This window comes from Hydractinia symbiolongicarpus, chromosome 10 (genome assembly GCF_029227915.1).
Source record: "Hydractinia symbiolongicarpus strain clone_291-10 chromosome 10, HSymV2.1, whole genome shotgun sequence".
Classification (NCBI taxonomy): domain Eukaryota; kingdom Metazoa; phylum Cnidaria; class Hydrozoa; order Anthoathecata; family Hydractiniidae; genus Hydractinia; species Hydractinia symbiolongicarpus.
The window spans coordinates 21,231,280-21,248,519 of NC_079884.1; the positions used below are offsets into that span (position 1 = coordinate 21,231,280).

Below are 17,240 nucleotides of genomic sequence, written 5' to 3' on the forward strand. Positions count from 1 at the left end.
TGGTCTCAATACGAGCCCACCGAAAATCGTGTCCGCTAACAGGTGGATTAACATTAGTAGTGTCAGAAGAAAATTTAGAGGCTAGTTTGGCACCAACACTGACAAAAAATGAATTGAATGTGTTGGAAATTTCTTTTGGGTGAGAAGTTTCTGTACCATCGTTTTGGACTACTCGTTTTATCGAGGTAGTATTGCCTGACTTATCAGGAACCAGTTTTTTTAGGGTTTTCCAAAGTTGTTTTGGCCGTTTTTGAAAGTCCTGCAAAACGTCATTATAGTACTCGTTTTTAAGTCGATTTTTGAGACCTATTACCTGGTTCCTTTTTTGTTTGAAAGCTTCCCAGTCTATGATGGATTTTGTTTTTGATGCTTTCCGTTTCAAGAAGTCTCTTTCTTTGATGGCTATTATTAATTCATCAGTGACCCATGCCTCAACACGGCCAGAAAATCTATGTGTTTTGAAAGGGGCATGTTTGTCAGCCACTGTTTTAACATTTTTATTCAGTTTCTCACATGCTTCATCAAGGTCATCATAATTATTAAAATATGACCAGTCTAAATTCCTGAGGTCCTTCAGAAAAGCCTCTTCACTGAAGTTCTTGTAGCTACGAACCTTGCATGTTTTAGGTTCAAATTTTGGCCTTTTGAATTTTCTGATCACATAAACTAAATTGTGATCACTGATGCCTAAATCCATGACACCAGTTTTAGAAATACAAGAACTGTTAGAAAGTATCAAGTCTATAAGAGTGCTACTATTTTCAGTAACACGAGTTGGCTCCGTAATATGTTGTTTTAGGAAAAGAGTGGAGCATAATTCCTTTATTTTGGAGGAAAGAGCATATTTTGAAAGCATGTTACAGTTAAAATCTCCCAAGATAAAAACTTCTTTTTCTTTTGGGAGCTTGTTAAAACACTGTTTAAAATGAGTAAACAGGTTTTCGGTACTCTGCAAATCACTACCTCCAGGTGGCCTGTAAACCCCACACACGTAAATAGGTTTAGTTTTTTTCAGGCACACTTTCACCCATAATGATTCAACATTTTCGAAGTAAAGGTGTTTCAAAAGGTGGCTATCCAAGTTTTCATTAACAAAAATTAGAACACGCCCACCTTGTCTATTCCGATTATTCCTATAACAAACATAGCCATCAATTTTAACGTCATTGTCAGTGATGGTGTCATCAATTTTGGTTTCACAGATGGAGAATACATCAAGTTTTGTTTGATGTAGCAGAAATGGTTTCGTTGCCACATAATATAGTTGTGTCGCTGCAGGGCTTTGTGGCTGCATAGCTTTATGGCTGCATATAGCTTTATGCCTGCAAACCCTAACCAATGCTTTGACGTTAAATGGGCCGCCTGTGCCCGGTTACTACAGCAATTTTAGTTTAGGTCAAGGGTTTTGTAATCCGTGCATGGTGCAGGGTAGCTATAGAATATGATTGGATTTGATGCAGAGAATGTATAATTTGACAATCGATTTTTATATTTTTTATTGGAATCTAGCCATTATGTTTTCAACTGCTTCCCCTCACCCTTGATGGCCAAATTTGAAAAAAATGTGTCAAAATAATCTTCGTTCTTGGTTTTGCTACTAATAAACATTTGTATATACTTGTATTTGTATTTTTCATGACATACAAACAGAAGCCAATAGTATAGGAAAGGTATGAGGTTGAGGTTATCTGCCATTTTTCAATTCCGTTTTTTTTTGTCCTACTTGATTCAATGAATAGCACCCATTTTCCCTATCAATAGCCAGAGCAACTTTATCCATCATAATATGACATTGGTCATACCATTTCCTTGGATGCTGTAGATGATTTGTTGTTGGTTTAGCAATCCTGGAAAAATCTGTGGTATTTTGAGCTTTTTAAACTGTCCGAGTTTAAGTTTTATTTTAATATGAGAATCTGAGTGTCACACCTATAATTGCTTAAATGGGAGATGCTTCCCTACCTAAGTTATGAATAATTTCCTAACTTAGCTACTATCCAAATTTGGCATAATAGTCTAATTTGCAGTTGTGCCTAACTATTTAATAGCGATTTACCCTAGCTTTATGGTCCTTCCTTTTCACATGCAACTGTTAGAGAATGTCTTTGTCTTTTGAGATGGTACTTGTGGAGACAAATTTGCATGCCATAGGGAATAACGTTTTCAAAGTACTTTGTGGAAGTCAAAAAAGTGTGATGAGATTTTTTGTTACAAGTTACCACAGGTATTTATTTCAATATCATTGTTCAAAGACATTTACCAGTTTCACTCTAGCTTTACAGTACACTTTAAAGTTATGTGATGGTTCAGTACTGTTTAATGTAATTTATATTTTTGACCCTTATTAATGTTCAAGAAGCCATTAAGCCTCTAAGGCCATGTGAACTTGATTGCTGGTATTATAGGGGCCTGGCTCTAGGAACATGACTTCAAACATAATTTCCAAGTTGAGACTTAACCATAACTATCACCAAATTATGTAAAACCATGCAATTCATTTCTAGTCTAAAGTAAATAGACTATATGGTCATTTGATCTGTGTAGTGGCAGAATCACATACAGCATACATGCATACAGTGTTTTTGTTCATATTCAAAACGGAAAAGAAAGTTGTTATGGCTTGTTTTAAAATGTAATTTTGTGAAAATCATACATGGGCAAACAATGATTAAATTGAGTGATTAGTTGCTTTGTTTTCACAATTTTTATGTATTTGACCACAAATTTACAATAATATGGATATTCTCTTAAATCTCTCTCTTAAATTAGGAACCAGAATTTATGCTATTACTTTAAAAATTTCTGTATCAGGTGGTTGGCTTCATATTTAGTTAGTGTGTTATACTGTAAAATAATATACAGGAGAAATAAGAACAGCCGGCCTCAGTCCCAGTTTTATTGCTTATTAAAAAAAGCATGTTGCAAATAAAATTAAGTTTCATATATCAGATTTGTTTGTCGATAAAATCAGCTTTCTGACTAAGGGTCACTTTCACTTTATATGTACAGAAAATAGTAAAGATAATCCAGAAACACAGAAAGGGTGAAGGATAAAAAAGTTTCGAATGTAAACAGGGTCATCTACGGTGGAAAACTAAAAGTACAATAACTTTTATCGTTTTTTAAATTAATCTTCCTGTACCAATTTAAATACTCAATTTAATATGGTATAAATTTGTTTACCAATTTAATTTTTTAAAGCCTATACAGATAATTAGAAAGTAGAAAAGTAATAGTAACAACCTGCAGTCTGTCTGTACAAACTAATTGTAAACAAATAGTTTTTATATGCTTTGTTCTATGATTTTTGCAAAAGGTAGCGATACAACTGTTCAAATAAAAAGCTTAACAAGAAAAATTATTTGTTAAATTTTTTTCTTACACTAACGCAAGAGTAAGTAACATATTCAGAGCATTTAAATCAAATTTTCTCTTTCTCTGGAGTTGAATGCACTTAGAAATTATCTTAATTGGACTTCCTTCTGTGAAAAGATATTTCCTCATCTGTGGTCCTAATTAATTTACAGCAGTTGTAATAATGTCAAAGAGTGATCATTAAAAGAATTTCATTCAAACATTGTTTTTTTAAGTGACCATAAGATTTAACCAAACATTTCTGTCTATGCTGCATGTGGTTTCTGAAGCTTAGGACTGATTGTGTTCATAGAAAAGTTTGCTACAACCTGTATGAACACAAAAGTCATGTTCTATATTTTTGTTGGCGGGTTTTTGCTTGTTTAAAAGTTTATGTTTGTATGGAAGATTCTCAGAGTGTCAATTCAACCTGTTAAAAATTATTCACTATTTCACTTGTTAGTCCATTCTTTCTTTTTTTCTTTACTATTTTTGTGTATTATTGTAACATTTTCTGTGGTTTGTGTTTGTTTTATAAGTCTCCATTATTGATACTTTAAAACTGCACATGCTACAGATGTTGTTTTAAAACAGTTTTGTAGTATTATATAACCATCATAGAAAAACAACATTTAATCAGTTAATACATTCTCCAGTGGCTTAGTTTAAAACTGCCAAGTTATTAAATTTTTTTCTTCAGAATTAAATACATGTACATACAACCTGATTTGTAACATTTATACTGGGAGAAAAGTTCACTATTTTATACTTTTTGTTAAATAACATAATAGTATAAAGTGATTAGTGAAGATCCAGCTTTACAATAAATGCTATCTCCATAATGGTTCTTTATAGAAGGTATTTAGAAAAAACTGACCATTGATAATACTTTTATTTTTTTATATATCTGCAGCTTTAGAAATGTTTGTTTCCCATAAAAAGCACAGTACAAACAATCTACATTTTTAATTTTGTAAGACAAACAGAAACTGGTTTAACGTGTTTTTTAAACTTGTGTTTTGTAGTATATATTTCTTAATGTTGTTTTAGTGCACAGTTGATGGTGTACCGTGATTGTCTTATCCTCTTCCTGTGCTCTATAAAGTTCACTGTTTTATTTTCAGTAGATAATAATTTATATAATAAAAAAAATGTTAAAGGAATGATGAGTTGTAAACATGGGAAGTAAATATCAAGTTGTTTTTAGTTGGACAGTTTTTATTGTGTGTATGTCATCATGGATAGGGTAAGTATCCAATATTTTTATGTATAAATCAGCATCCCAATTACTAAGTGTTGTGCTGTATTTGAGTACATTTATGTTTTTTGGTGGGAAGATAAACTACTGGACTTCAGAGACTATATTGCATCTAGTATGCAACATATACATTATGTCTTAAAATAACAATATTGAATTGCTTTTTGGCACTATTAGCAAAAGTCACGAAATTGATACTTTATGAACCAAAATAGAAAGACCTACTGAATGTTTTTCGTATGCAAGAAGTTTTGCTAATTTGGAAATATTGAAAATTTGAGGTGATAAAGTTTTAATAAATTAAATTGTTTTGGACGTACTAACTCAGTTCATGTATTCAGTCGAACCTGTTTACGATTAGAAGAAAAAAGTGGCCATCTTTGTTTACAGTGCCACAGTTTAAATTTTGCATAATTAGCTGTCTTAAGCAGTGTATTTCCATTCCATTCCATAAAAATAATTTTCATACAATAATGGGTAGCCATCGTCTGTCATACCTGATTTCTTAGGTATCAAAATTTGGTAAGGATTTTTTTGTAAAAAAATAATGTAAGTAGTGCTGTCAAAAAGATTTTTTTTTTAATTTTGTGCTTGAAGAATTGGCTATGTTGCCTTGCACAGTCAGATTTGTACTAAAAACGTACAGTGGAATGAATTTTTGCAGTAGAGAGGTGTTTGTCTTATAAAAGTGTCCAGGGAGACAACTTTGACTAGTATATCCCATTTTTCTACTATTTTGCTTGGAATTAGTGTAGTTAAAACAAATATTCCAAATTCACATTTTAGTGGTTTTATCAGCTTTGCTGACGACTCAAGTGTAGAGAAAGCTGAAAGTGCAAGTGTCAAAAAGAAAAATGAAACAGCAGTAACAGTAAGGATTTTTGACTTTTGTGTTTAACTCGATCCTTAATCCCAGCCTTTTTTATGCAAATACTTTAACTTCCCTCTAAACTGTGGAGTGATATACTCAAGCCATGTTCAACTGTCTATGTATCTATTCAAATTTTACCTCACTTAGAGGCTTTTTACATGAGATCAAAAGGGAACTAAAGTAGGTTTGAGTTGTATATTTCCTAAGTCTAATGACCTAAGACTATGAAATCTTTGGGTTTCTTTACCACGCAAAATAAACTCACCCAAAATTAAATTTAATGGAAGTGAAACAACATGTAAACAGACACATTTTTCACTGTGTTGTGAAATTTTTCTTAGCCTTAATTTCCTTTGGTCTCAACAAACGATTTCCTATTGGGTATGCATATTAAGTTTTTAGTATGTGTTACAAATGGTAATTTTAGTGTTTTTCTTCTTTCTATCAAAGCCATCAAACGACGTTATTGTGGAGGTCACAAACTCCATGGAAGATGAGGAAGATGCCACAACGTCTGTAGTGAATGCTGTTTTCTCACATTCCATTGCACCAGCTACCCCAGAACTTTTACTAATTCCATCATCAGTGATGCAGATGGCTTCAGTGATCAGCATGTTGCCACCTGTCAATCCCTCCGCATCAATCATTCCTAAACAATCTGCCAAAGCGGAAATTAACCATCTTGAAAATGAAAATACAATTGAAATTGAAGGAAATACTTTTTCGTATGAAAGTCTTACTGGTGCAAGTGAGGAAAATCATGATAAGGAGGAAGCCGTGATTGAAGATGAAGAGAAACGGTACTGTTTCGATTTTTGTTCTTTTGTTTGTGAAGGAAAGGTTCATGGAATAAAAGATTTAAAATTAGTAGATTTTTTTAATTGCATTTATGCTACATTAATACTGTATTCTTCTTTTTCCACAATCATTTCTTCTGCATTCATTTCGTAAGTAACTTAAACACATGTCCAATAAATTGTTATTTGTTGTTTATTATTGACATTCAAAATTATTTTATGATCGATAAGTTGTATTTTTTTTTTGTCATAATCACTATTAAACCTCTTGTTTATTTACATCAGGTTTTTACCCAATGTATTTATCAGATTTTCATTTGGAACAGCTGTTAAGATTATTTTTGTCACAACATGCATAAACGTATTTAAAAAAAAATTCTTTAGCTGCTTAATTTTTGCTAGCTGTCATCCAAAAAAAATTAGACCTATTCATTCCAGGCTTTTTTAGAAGAAATGACTCGAAAAAATGGTTGCCATATTTTCAAACCCAAATTTTCTAATAAATTACAACTAAATAGGAGTTAGGAAAGGTAGCAAAAATTTTACGGTGTGACTCTAGACACATAAAATTTTAAGCAGTGGGACTGACCTTCACCCTAACCCCTTATTCCTCACCATGAATAAGGTTGCAGTTTTCCTTTAAGGGTTTTTTGGATATTGGAATTTTTCAAGTTTTTTTACTATTCTTATGCTGTATATATTTTTCACTTTTGTTCTTAGTAGTAATTTTGAGTATGTTGTACGTTTACCTGCAAGATGTAAAAAGGTTTTGCAAAAACACTAGATTTTATTTAATGCAAGACTTTTTCATGTTCTCAATTGATAACACTAACATTTTAAATCTAGCTTACCTCATGACCAAGAGGAGACCAATTGCGATGACGCAAATAGCAAAATTGCTGAAGATGATGACTCTGCAAAAACTACGGATATTGAGAAGAAAAGTGAAAATGAAGTAGATGAGAAACCAAGACTAGATAACCCTACTGTCGGTGATGATAAAGTTATTGCTACTAAAAACGAAAACGAAGAATTAAAGTCACATGGTGTAGGAAAAAGTCCTTTTGATGCTGTTGTAGATGGTAAGAGTGAAAGTAAAAACGGTGTGGTTTATAGTAATGAAAGTGAGACGATACCACCTAGTGATAAAAAGGAGAAAGAAGATTCTGAAGGAGGCGAAAAATCAAAAGATAGCGGCATGTTATCATTTACAGAATGGAAGAAAAAACTCGACCTTAAGAAAGAAAGAGAAAAAGAAGAAGAAGACGTTGTTGATATTTCTAAGCTCGTTTCGCAGAAGAACAAGACTGTGTTGAAAAAAACAAACAAAATTAAAAAGAACTATGCTTCTCTGGAATGTGGAGCGAAAGTTATTTCAGCTAACGAAGAAGCCACGAACATTATTTCTGTGTTGAAGGAAGACAAAGATGCGTATATGTTGAATCCATGCAACGTAAAAGCATGGTTTATTGTAGAACTTTGTGAACGAATTGAACTTCATTCAATTGACTTTGCCAACTTTGAAATGTTTTCGTCCACGCCGGAATCGTTTGTTGTGCATGTGAGCAGCCGATATCCAACCCGTGAATGGGAAGTGGCGGGGAAATTTCAGGGAAAGCCAGAGAAAAATGTCCACACGTACACTTTCGAAGAAAGATTTTATGCAAAATATATCAAGGTAATCTTTCGTTGTTTTTGTCTAACGTATGGCTATTAATTTTTTACATACCTTAAGGTGATCTTCGCGGAAAAAAATTCCGGCGAACCAAGTGTTTTTATTTTTTCCACGGTGATTAGTTTTTATAAATAAGGGTAAATAAAAAGTACTAATACAAATAGTAGTAGCAAAGAGTGTAAATAGTGGAATTGTATTTGATTGATGATTGAACAGAATAGCCTTCTTATATTCGTTCGAGTTTCCTACTATCCATATCTTGTTTGACCAGTTTATACAGACAATATTTTTTTCCTGAATTGAGAATTTTAGGGTTTTTTCCCGATAGTTAATTTTCGCAAATGGCTTACTTAAATATATTTCGTGAGTAGAAATTTTCGCGAAGGGGAAAATTATTTCCCTTAAATAAGATATGCAATAGGTTTTGTAAAATTTAGCGTTTTATCCTTAAAATTTTAAAGCATATAACTTAACTTTAGTTTATATCTATTTATCTTTCTATTTTCATTCTTTAGATTGAAATTAAAAAGTATTTTGGAAAAGAACACTACTGTCCATTAAGTCTTCTCCGTGTGTTTGGAATAACCGAAGTTGAACAGATCGAAGACGAAGATGAACACGAGCAAAGTACAGACGATGCAAGTAACACTGATGAAACGCAACAACAAACTGAAAAGACAGACAACGATAACATCTTCACCACAGCTAAAAAAGCCGTTGTCGGTTTAGTAAGCGGCATGGCAAAGAAATTATCAGGCCAACCGGAAGATGATACAGTTCTGAAAGTAAACAAAACCAATGAGGACGGAAAATTACCTGTTGTGACTTTACTTCCTGACAGCAATGTTGACTTTGACGAAAACTATTTTATAAATGGCGTACCACAGAAACAGTTAGCACATCTGAACAAGTCTGCGAATCCTAACTGCAGCTTGTGGTTCAATTTTGTTTTGTGCAAACACATGTGTCCAACCTTGAATTTGCAATTACATAATGTTTCGCGTTATGTTAAAAAGCATAGAACAAAAAAATCTTACAAGAGATTTATAAAAGAAACCAAGACAGAGTCGCGTATAGATTCTATAATTGTGAGTAGTTCTGAAACTTTGTTGGATAGTTCTGAAATTTTAGTAGAAGAAAATTCAGTGCCTCCTTTACCTGTTCCACCGTTGGCTGTGACAGAGTCTATGGAAGTTAGTGTTGCATTTAAATCCTCAGCTTCCAGCTCCAGTGTCGTAGAAAAAACTACGTCTGTTTATAAAGCAGTAAACATTGAGAGCAAAAACGACATAGCAACTACGCAGAAAAGCAAAGTAGACAAACAAATGTGTTCCAAAGAAACTATGTCACTTGACGTACGCAGCGTTGTACCGCCTAATCTACAGCCTTCCTATGGGGTGGACATAACAACTGCGTTATCTTTGGCTACACAGTCGCTGGATGCTGTGCAAATCGAGAGTAAAATGGACAAAAAAACGACCAGTAGTGAAACCAGTACAAAACTTTTTTTTATAACTTCAACATCTTCTTTAAAATCAGTTGAAAAAACGCAGGAATCTGTGGATGTTTTAGAATTTAAAGTCAACGACACTGTCCAAGGCGGTATAGTTGCTGAAAAAATTTTGGAAAATGAAACAATAAGTCGTGCACAATCACACACCACCTCGACCACAGATATTTTAAACACATTGGAAATGGAAACTAATGAGGAGAGTATTGAAATTACCGAAACAGATTCAAGTCAAAAGTATGCCTCTAGTGACTCTACAACTGCACGGCAAAATAAAACTGATGCTGTAGACGTCTCTTCATCCTCTTTTTCAGTAAACAGTCCTTCCGAACAGTCCCTAGAAAGTTTGACAGCATCTAGTACGGAAATGTTACCTTCGGTATTAAATACAACCCCTCCTAATACAGAAACGCCTTTTAATATTTCACCTTCACCATCTCGTCAAGTGATGTTCAGCATTGTTCAAACCACAGAAAGTGACATTGTTACTGTTTCCACAACAGAAAGTGTGTCGATTGAATCAGAAGCGGTTATTACTGAAAACACTATTGTCTCCTCCACCACTCAAGTGAAGAATCCAACAGGACTTTCAGGTAGCAAAGAATCCATTATTGTTAAATTAAATGCTAAGGTTAAAGCGTTGCAGGCGAATCTCACGATGAGCATGATGTACCTAGAGGAGATGAGTGAAAGGTATGTGCGAATATGATAATTTTTTCTGACGTCGCACACAATGCACCTCTTAAATGTTGCACAATTATTCAAAAAGCTCATTTTCTTGCTAGCACGTGTGCATTTAAACAAAAGTCTAATTTTGTGAAAATGCGCATGCGCGAACAAGAAAGCTCGTATTTATACAATATATTCAGTCCTAAAATCTTCCTTAAAAGTTAATTAAGTGTTCCCCTTTTTTGGCTAGATATCGAGCTGCAGTGGAAGAAGTAGACAAGCGCCACGAGAAGAAATCATTTGCACTGAATGTTAGCTTGAAAAGTCATCAAGATATGGTATGTTATACACCTTCTCATTAGAGTACCTAAAACAGGTGGTTACATGTTATTGTTTATAATTTTCAAAAAGGTTATGGTGCCTTTCGTGGATAAGATTTGATTTGTTGACAGATGAGGTGGAAATTATTTTTAGCACAATAATGATTTAGCGACAAATAATGTCATATATAGGTGAATCTTTTAAACACACGGCAGATAAACTATCTGCGAGCGTCACCAACATATTGTCGGACATAATGTAGTGGGTTCGTTTGTGGCTCCCTCCCTTTTTCGGGGCTGAAGATGGAATCCCGCCCGCTGTCAGCCAGTATATGTTAGTGATGCGCAAACTAGTTTTACTTCAATATCAAAAATGGTATCATTAAGAAATAATTTCATTCGACTTTCGCTTATGTTAAATGTACCGTCCAAGACGGTACATTTAAGTACAAGCCGTGCTAACAGGTTTTTGGCGACGTCAGCGCATTAGACTGATAAGTTGACTCGGTCTTTTTTAGTTGAATTTTAAATTAGAATGCGAATTATGAAAAGTGTTGTTAAAAAAAATTTTTTTGTTTAACTTTCTTTAGGCAAGACTATACTGACTTTACACGGTTTACAAGGTCGTCTTATACATGCTATAATTTTCTTTGCTTGTTTTGGTTTTAGATCGAGCTTCAAGCTGCCCTCATATCTAACCTTACAAAGAAAGTGGGAGAATTGACGCAGCAGATTTTAGATTTAACCAATGTCACACAACACCAGCACACAAAAGTATGTCAAGATGTGTCAAATCTGTCTTTTTAAAAATGCCTTAAAGTACTTCAAGGCATTTTTAAATTTTTTTCTAGTAATTTGACCCCGCTTAACGCGAAATCTCTTTCCATAACACACATATCCTATTTTTTAAAAAAGAATATTCTTCAGTGTTTTGAAAATTTTTCTCCAACGAAATGAATGCAACGGATCCGCGAAAATCTATTCCCGAGAGTTAACTGTTAAAGCATATGGTTAAAGTTACAAAAAATTTGTGATTTTGGCAGCGCAAAAGTTTTTATGGTGATCCAAAAGTTTTTATGGCGATCCAAAAAGACACTCTCATGATTTAATTTTAATTTTGTTAAAAATATAGCCATTCTGTGTGTTATTAGAGTTGATATATTTCATTAATTGACTTGATTGAGTGTCTGTCACATAACTTACTTTTCGATAGCACATTAGCTGTTTTTTTATTTAGCTCTCAGAGACTCAATTTACTTGGATGTTTTTGGAAATTGTAATAATGTTAATGGTTGTATTATTGTGTCGTCGCGCGCCTGCTCAAGAACGTGTGGAGGAGAACAGAAGAAGATACAGTGAACCGGCGATGAATTACAAGCACACAAATGGTGAGCTGGTGTTGCTTACGTTGAAATTTGTCCGTCCTTTAAGTTTTATTGTTAGATGTTCATGTAATATAATATGCCTCGCGCAAACGTGTTCTGAAGTCTGGTTTAGTTTGGCATTTTTTAATAAACAAAATGTTTACGGTAACAATGTCTATATATTTTTCCGTGTTAGGCACGTTGAAACGACCCTACCTTTCGTCCTCCACTGGAAGCATTGCAATGAATGGAACCGTCCCCCATGTAAACACACAACAGTCCAGTCCCACCCATGTTTTAAGCACTTGCAATGGTACAGTTAATTGTCCAAGTAAAAGAAAAAGACGAAAAAAAAGTCGTGGTTTAGACAAACAAATTTTTAGCCAAGACGAAGAAGCCAAAGTGTCGAAATCAGCTGGCCTATTATTTTCTGCAGGAAATAAATTGATCAGTGGTATTACAGGTGAGGTTCTTAGAAATATATTGCCCCAAAAGTTACTCTGGTCAAAAATGCCTAAACTGCTTTTTTCCAATAGCTAAATGTTTTTTATCTGATGTTTTACACGATATTCTAAGGATATATGCCAAATTTCATCTTAATTGTAATTTGTTTAATGTATCAGCTAGCTAAAGTGACTGTACTATACTGTACTATATTCACAAAGTAATTTGTCATCCTCATTTCAGGAGCTTTCTGTATGCATAAAGTACCTTCAGAAAAGCCTTCATTGCAAGCAAGCGCATTGTTAGATGGCATTCCTACTCAAAACGGTTCTAAGCCTTTCACTAAATCCGAAAATCACGTCGACTGTGGTTCCAAATCCTTCGCCAAATCCAAAAGTTTCGATCTCCACACGATTGAAGAGATCGATATGCATGGAAACCTTTCTCGATTTTACAGTTCAGATATTTTGAACATAAAGAGCAAGAAAAACAGCCGAAATAAAGTTCATAAATCTGGTATCGGGAGGTTTGGGTCATTAAATTAAATATAGATCGTTAAATACTGGTTAAGTAAAGGTTTAAAAGAGGTTTACAAGAATCGAAAGGGTCGCGGTTAATGTCGTATGTAGGCACGAGAGTTATTTTTATTATTAGAAATATTGTTAGCAACATTTGAGTAGCCGTTTTTAGATTTTTGAGAATTAATATTTATTTGTGGTGGTTCATTGAAAATTATTTATCGTTTTTTGTTTCTTTCTGGCGTGTTTCGTAGCACTGTTATTCAATGTTGTGAATCGTGTTTGGACTTTGTAATGCATTGCGACACATTCGTCTACAGGTCTGCTAAAGTTTGCAAAATTAAAATTCCATAACATTTTGTTTTGGGTTTTTTGTAACCATCAAGATCTGTTTTCAACTCTGAAAATAATTCACATTTTCCCACAAAGTTAACATTCTATATATTTGGAATTATTTGAAGAAATTTTTGCACGATAATGTTTCGCAGTTTTAGTGAACGTTTTTCGTAATTTTTCATGTGTAAGCATTTTGAGCCAACATTTGATAGTTCTTTTTTAGTAAGTTGCAAAATCCTGCACTATTTCACATATCGGAATTTCTACTTTTATATATTTCTTAACATTGTACATCATTTCTAATTTCTTAATTTCACATAGATGTACTACTTGTTAGACTTTTGCAAGTTTTCTTTTTTCATCAGAGCATTGAACGAAAAGATTAAAATTTTTCCTGTCATTAATTTAATGTTGTTAACTTTATTTTTGTTTCTTGAAGGAGTTTAACCTTACTGTGAGAAAGAAAGGCGAATTAAAACCACGTGTTGTTTTTTTATTTAAATTTCGTAACCAAGCTCGCGATAAAGTTTTATTTACAGAATTTTAGTCACGACAAAAACTTTATTCTGTTGTACTCGTAAAGTACTCATCAATTTTTAAAAGTCTCCTTAACCCTTTACTTGCTGTGGTAGCCATATGGCAACCGCTGGTGTTGTGGGAGGTGGAGCCCCCTGTCGTGTTTACAAGTGGAAGGAACGCAGCGTTGTGTCCGCAACATGGAAGAGTATAGAACTGGATTTTGAAAGGTGGGTTAATTTTATCTATAAACGTCCTGTCAAGGAGCAGCAAAATTAGATTAAATTTCAAAATATTTTTTAAAATTACAACCAATAAAGGCGTAAAAAGTTTTTAATCTCCCCCAAAAGTAGCTTTAGTAGAAATGTATCCTTGAATCTTAAATTTTTCGTAGTGAAGTTAGTGTAAAATTATATGGTAAGGTTTTAAATTGCATTTTATAGATGACTTTCCAATGTTATTAAAGTTTACAGAATGTGTACATGCGCACACATTCTTGTATGTAAAAAAGCAGGACCATGCGGAGTAAAATAGGTATTGAAATTCGTCAACAGGGATTGAAATTAATTTTATTTATATTATTAAATATTTATATTCTCTCTTAAAAATTCGCCACGTTTAAGTGAAGATGGCGTTTTTAAAATGCAACGCAAAATTAAAACATGACGTAAAGTGGTTTGCTGGAGACAACGTTAGTTTGTGTTTTCGTAAATATCTTGGAAAATCTCATTTCCTTTTTTGTTGTTGTTGATAATTTCATAATCTCAAGACTTTGATTTTGTCTTTGTAAAAAAGTTCCAAACCCTGCACTCCTCCTTCGATGTTGTTCCGAAAGCACTAAGTACCCTCCAGATTTATCTCAAAGAGTTCTGCGAATGTTATTGATTGGTATTCTTGCGTTTTTAATTTATGTTTAATTCAAAATTTTGTCAATAATTTTGCAGCTTTGGAATCTGTGTTGGTTAATGTTCCCCCTACTGTTTTTAAAAAAAGAAATTTATCTGAGGATGTATGATAAAAGATTAAGGCGGAATTTTATTGATACGAAAAAATATTTTAAATTTTTTATTTGGAAAACACGTGGGAGGTGAGACACAAAATTTAGACAAAACAAAATTATTTTTCTCTTTTTGTTATTGCGTCAATATCGAGTTGTTTTTGAAAAATGGGAGGATAGTCATGAAAAACATTTTTGTTAGGAAAAAAAACGCCTGAAATCAATTTTATTTCCACCTTAAATGTAGTAATCGGTGCCATAACATTTTTTCAAGATATAATTTGAAAGATAGTAATCTTTTTGAATTTTTATAAAAGTGACAAAAAGGAAAACTTTTCCAAAGATTAAAAGAATATCAAGGAAATAACCATCCTCCGATTTTTTTTAAACAAAAGCGAACAAGGAAATACATAGGTTGCTTTCTTGTTAAAACCATTTGAAACACCTCCCCGTTCTTCTCTATAAAAATCTTATCTAAAATTAGATTGTTTTAACAACATTTTTTTTAAATCTCCTAAATTTTTGTTTTAGTAAATTTACAGACTTTAGATGAAAACATGCAACAAACCGTACAGTTTTAACAGGAAAGCAACCTCTGTTTTTCCTTGTTCGCTTTTGTTTAAAAAAAAATCGGAGGATAGTTATTTCCTTGTTATTCTTTTAATCTTTGGAAAAGTTTTCCTTTTCGTCACTTTTATAATTATTTCACGGCTAAAACTTGTATAACCTGTTAAAAAAGTTAGTTAGCTAATTTCTAAATCTTAATTAATAGGCTGGCCAGCCAAATTTGATCTATAAAAATTTTTATCTCATCATGAAATTATAGCTACCTGCTATAGCTAGCTATTTGTTAAAAAACTATCTGTAATGGGAGAAAATTATCATGCATTAAGCATTTATATCCATTATATTCTTAGGTGACTAACCAGCTTGTTCGGTGAGCCAAATTACTAATATTTTTTTTACAAAATCACATTTCTGTCCACTTAAGGGTAAGAAAGCTCATTAAGACATTTAAAAAATAAACAACAAATTAGAATGCTTTCTCTTGTTTGGTATTTTAGCATGCAGAGTGTGTAATTAAAATTAATATCATTTACTATCCTCGCTTACAACCCAACTTACAGTGCATACTGTCCCAATTTACAGTGCATACTGTCCCAATTTAAAGTGCATACTGTCCAAATTTACAGTGCATACTGACCCAACTTACAGTGCATACTGACCCAACTTACAGTGCATACTGTCCCAATTTAAAGTGCATACTGTCCAAATTTACAGTGCATACTGACCCAACTTACAGTGTATACTGTCCCAATTTACAGTGCATACTGTCCCAATTTACAGTGCATATTGTCCCAATTCACAGTGCACGCCGTGTGAGGTTTTCTTTAGTTTTTATATTCGCTTCTCTTAGTTCCCAGTTCTTCTCACCTTTTTCACGCCTTCGACCTTCTTGTAGCAGTTCGTTTTTAACTCTTATCGCAATCAGTCGTCTTAATTGACAATGCATTGATAGTGCATGTATTATTATTGTCATTCTTAATGACGTAAAACCCTCTTGTCGTAAAAGATTTAAAATAATTTAAAGACTTACTTGTCAGAGCAATATGTGCTTTTTAATAACATCACAAAATTTCGGTTGAATCTTTCTTTTTTGTTAGTTTTTAGGAATCTACTTCACAAAATTAAAATCGTGTGTTGACTTCCCCAGTTAGGCTAATTCGCCGATAGAAATTTTTAGACTTAATCACACGTTTTTCTTCTAAAATTTGCATAACTTTTAGAACAAGAAGAGTCTCGAAAGCTATTGTTGATTTTATTATCTTTGTTTTTGTTGTTTTCTTGTTGTTGTTTTTCCGCACTTCAGACTTCACATTGACAATGTTCAAATCCGAGTTTGTCATAGTCATATGTATTTGAGTTCTAATGTATTAACTAACCCTAATCTTAACTAACCCCAATGTTACTTCACCACCTCTAATAAACAAAGACACGGTTAAACTTTAATAATTAATAAAACGTAAAGCCATCTGCTAATTTTGTTAATCCAGTTAGCAGAAAGTTTTGAACAACTTGAATCTTATTTAGCAAGTTTATTAAACATGTTTAGTGTTAATTAGTGTAAGAAATTTACACCTATTGTAACTGTCGCTACGTTTTAATTCAATTCAATTCAATTATCACTCTATTTCTCACAGAACAATAAGCATACGAGGAGTTACGCCTGTTTTTATTTCGTGTTCGCAGGTGAATAAAAACAATGCTAGAACTAGTACTACGCATTTAAAAGCTACATGAAGCGTCAATTCTTTAACTAAAATAAAGTGATTCATAAAAAGAAGACAACAGAGTTTCTAAACACAGCAAAAGTTTCTAAAACTTTCCTTGTTCTAAAAGTTAAAAATTAAGTACGACAAAAATGCAAAAACACGTAAAATTTGTCTTCCCAAGTGGAAAACGAACAAGCGACAAGTAAGCAACAGTTAAGCCTGTAACAAAAATAGAAACTCGAACCACATTAGGCCTCAGGTTACCCAGTTAAGATTTTGTGTTGCTGATAAACATTTATTTTCTTGTTAATCGAAGTATTAAGAACACGCTTTATGCA

General features: G+C 33.1%; 1 protein-coding gene across 1 annotated transcript; it reads left to right on the top strand.

Moving 5' to 3' along the window:
- The first annotated feature begins 4,446 nt into the window (after window positions 1–4,446).
- LOC130662776 (SUN domain-containing ossification factor-like) lies at window positions 4,447–13,597 on the top strand. The gene is made up of 10 exons (XM_057461707.1): window positions 4,447–4,600; window positions 5,399–5,483; window positions 5,934–6,283; window positions 7,127–7,958; window positions 8,471–10,158; window positions 10,385–10,472; window positions 11,124–11,228; window positions 11,692–11,842; window positions 12,015–12,281; window positions 12,506–13,597. The coding sequence occupies exons 1-10, from the start codon at window positions 4,533–4,535 to the stop codon at window positions 12,805–12,807; spliced, it is 3,936 nt and encodes a 1,311-aa protein (XP_057317690.1). The 5' UTR covers window positions 4,447–4,532; the 3' UTR covers window positions 12,808–13,597.
- Window positions 13,598–17,240: the final 3,643 nt, after the last annotated feature.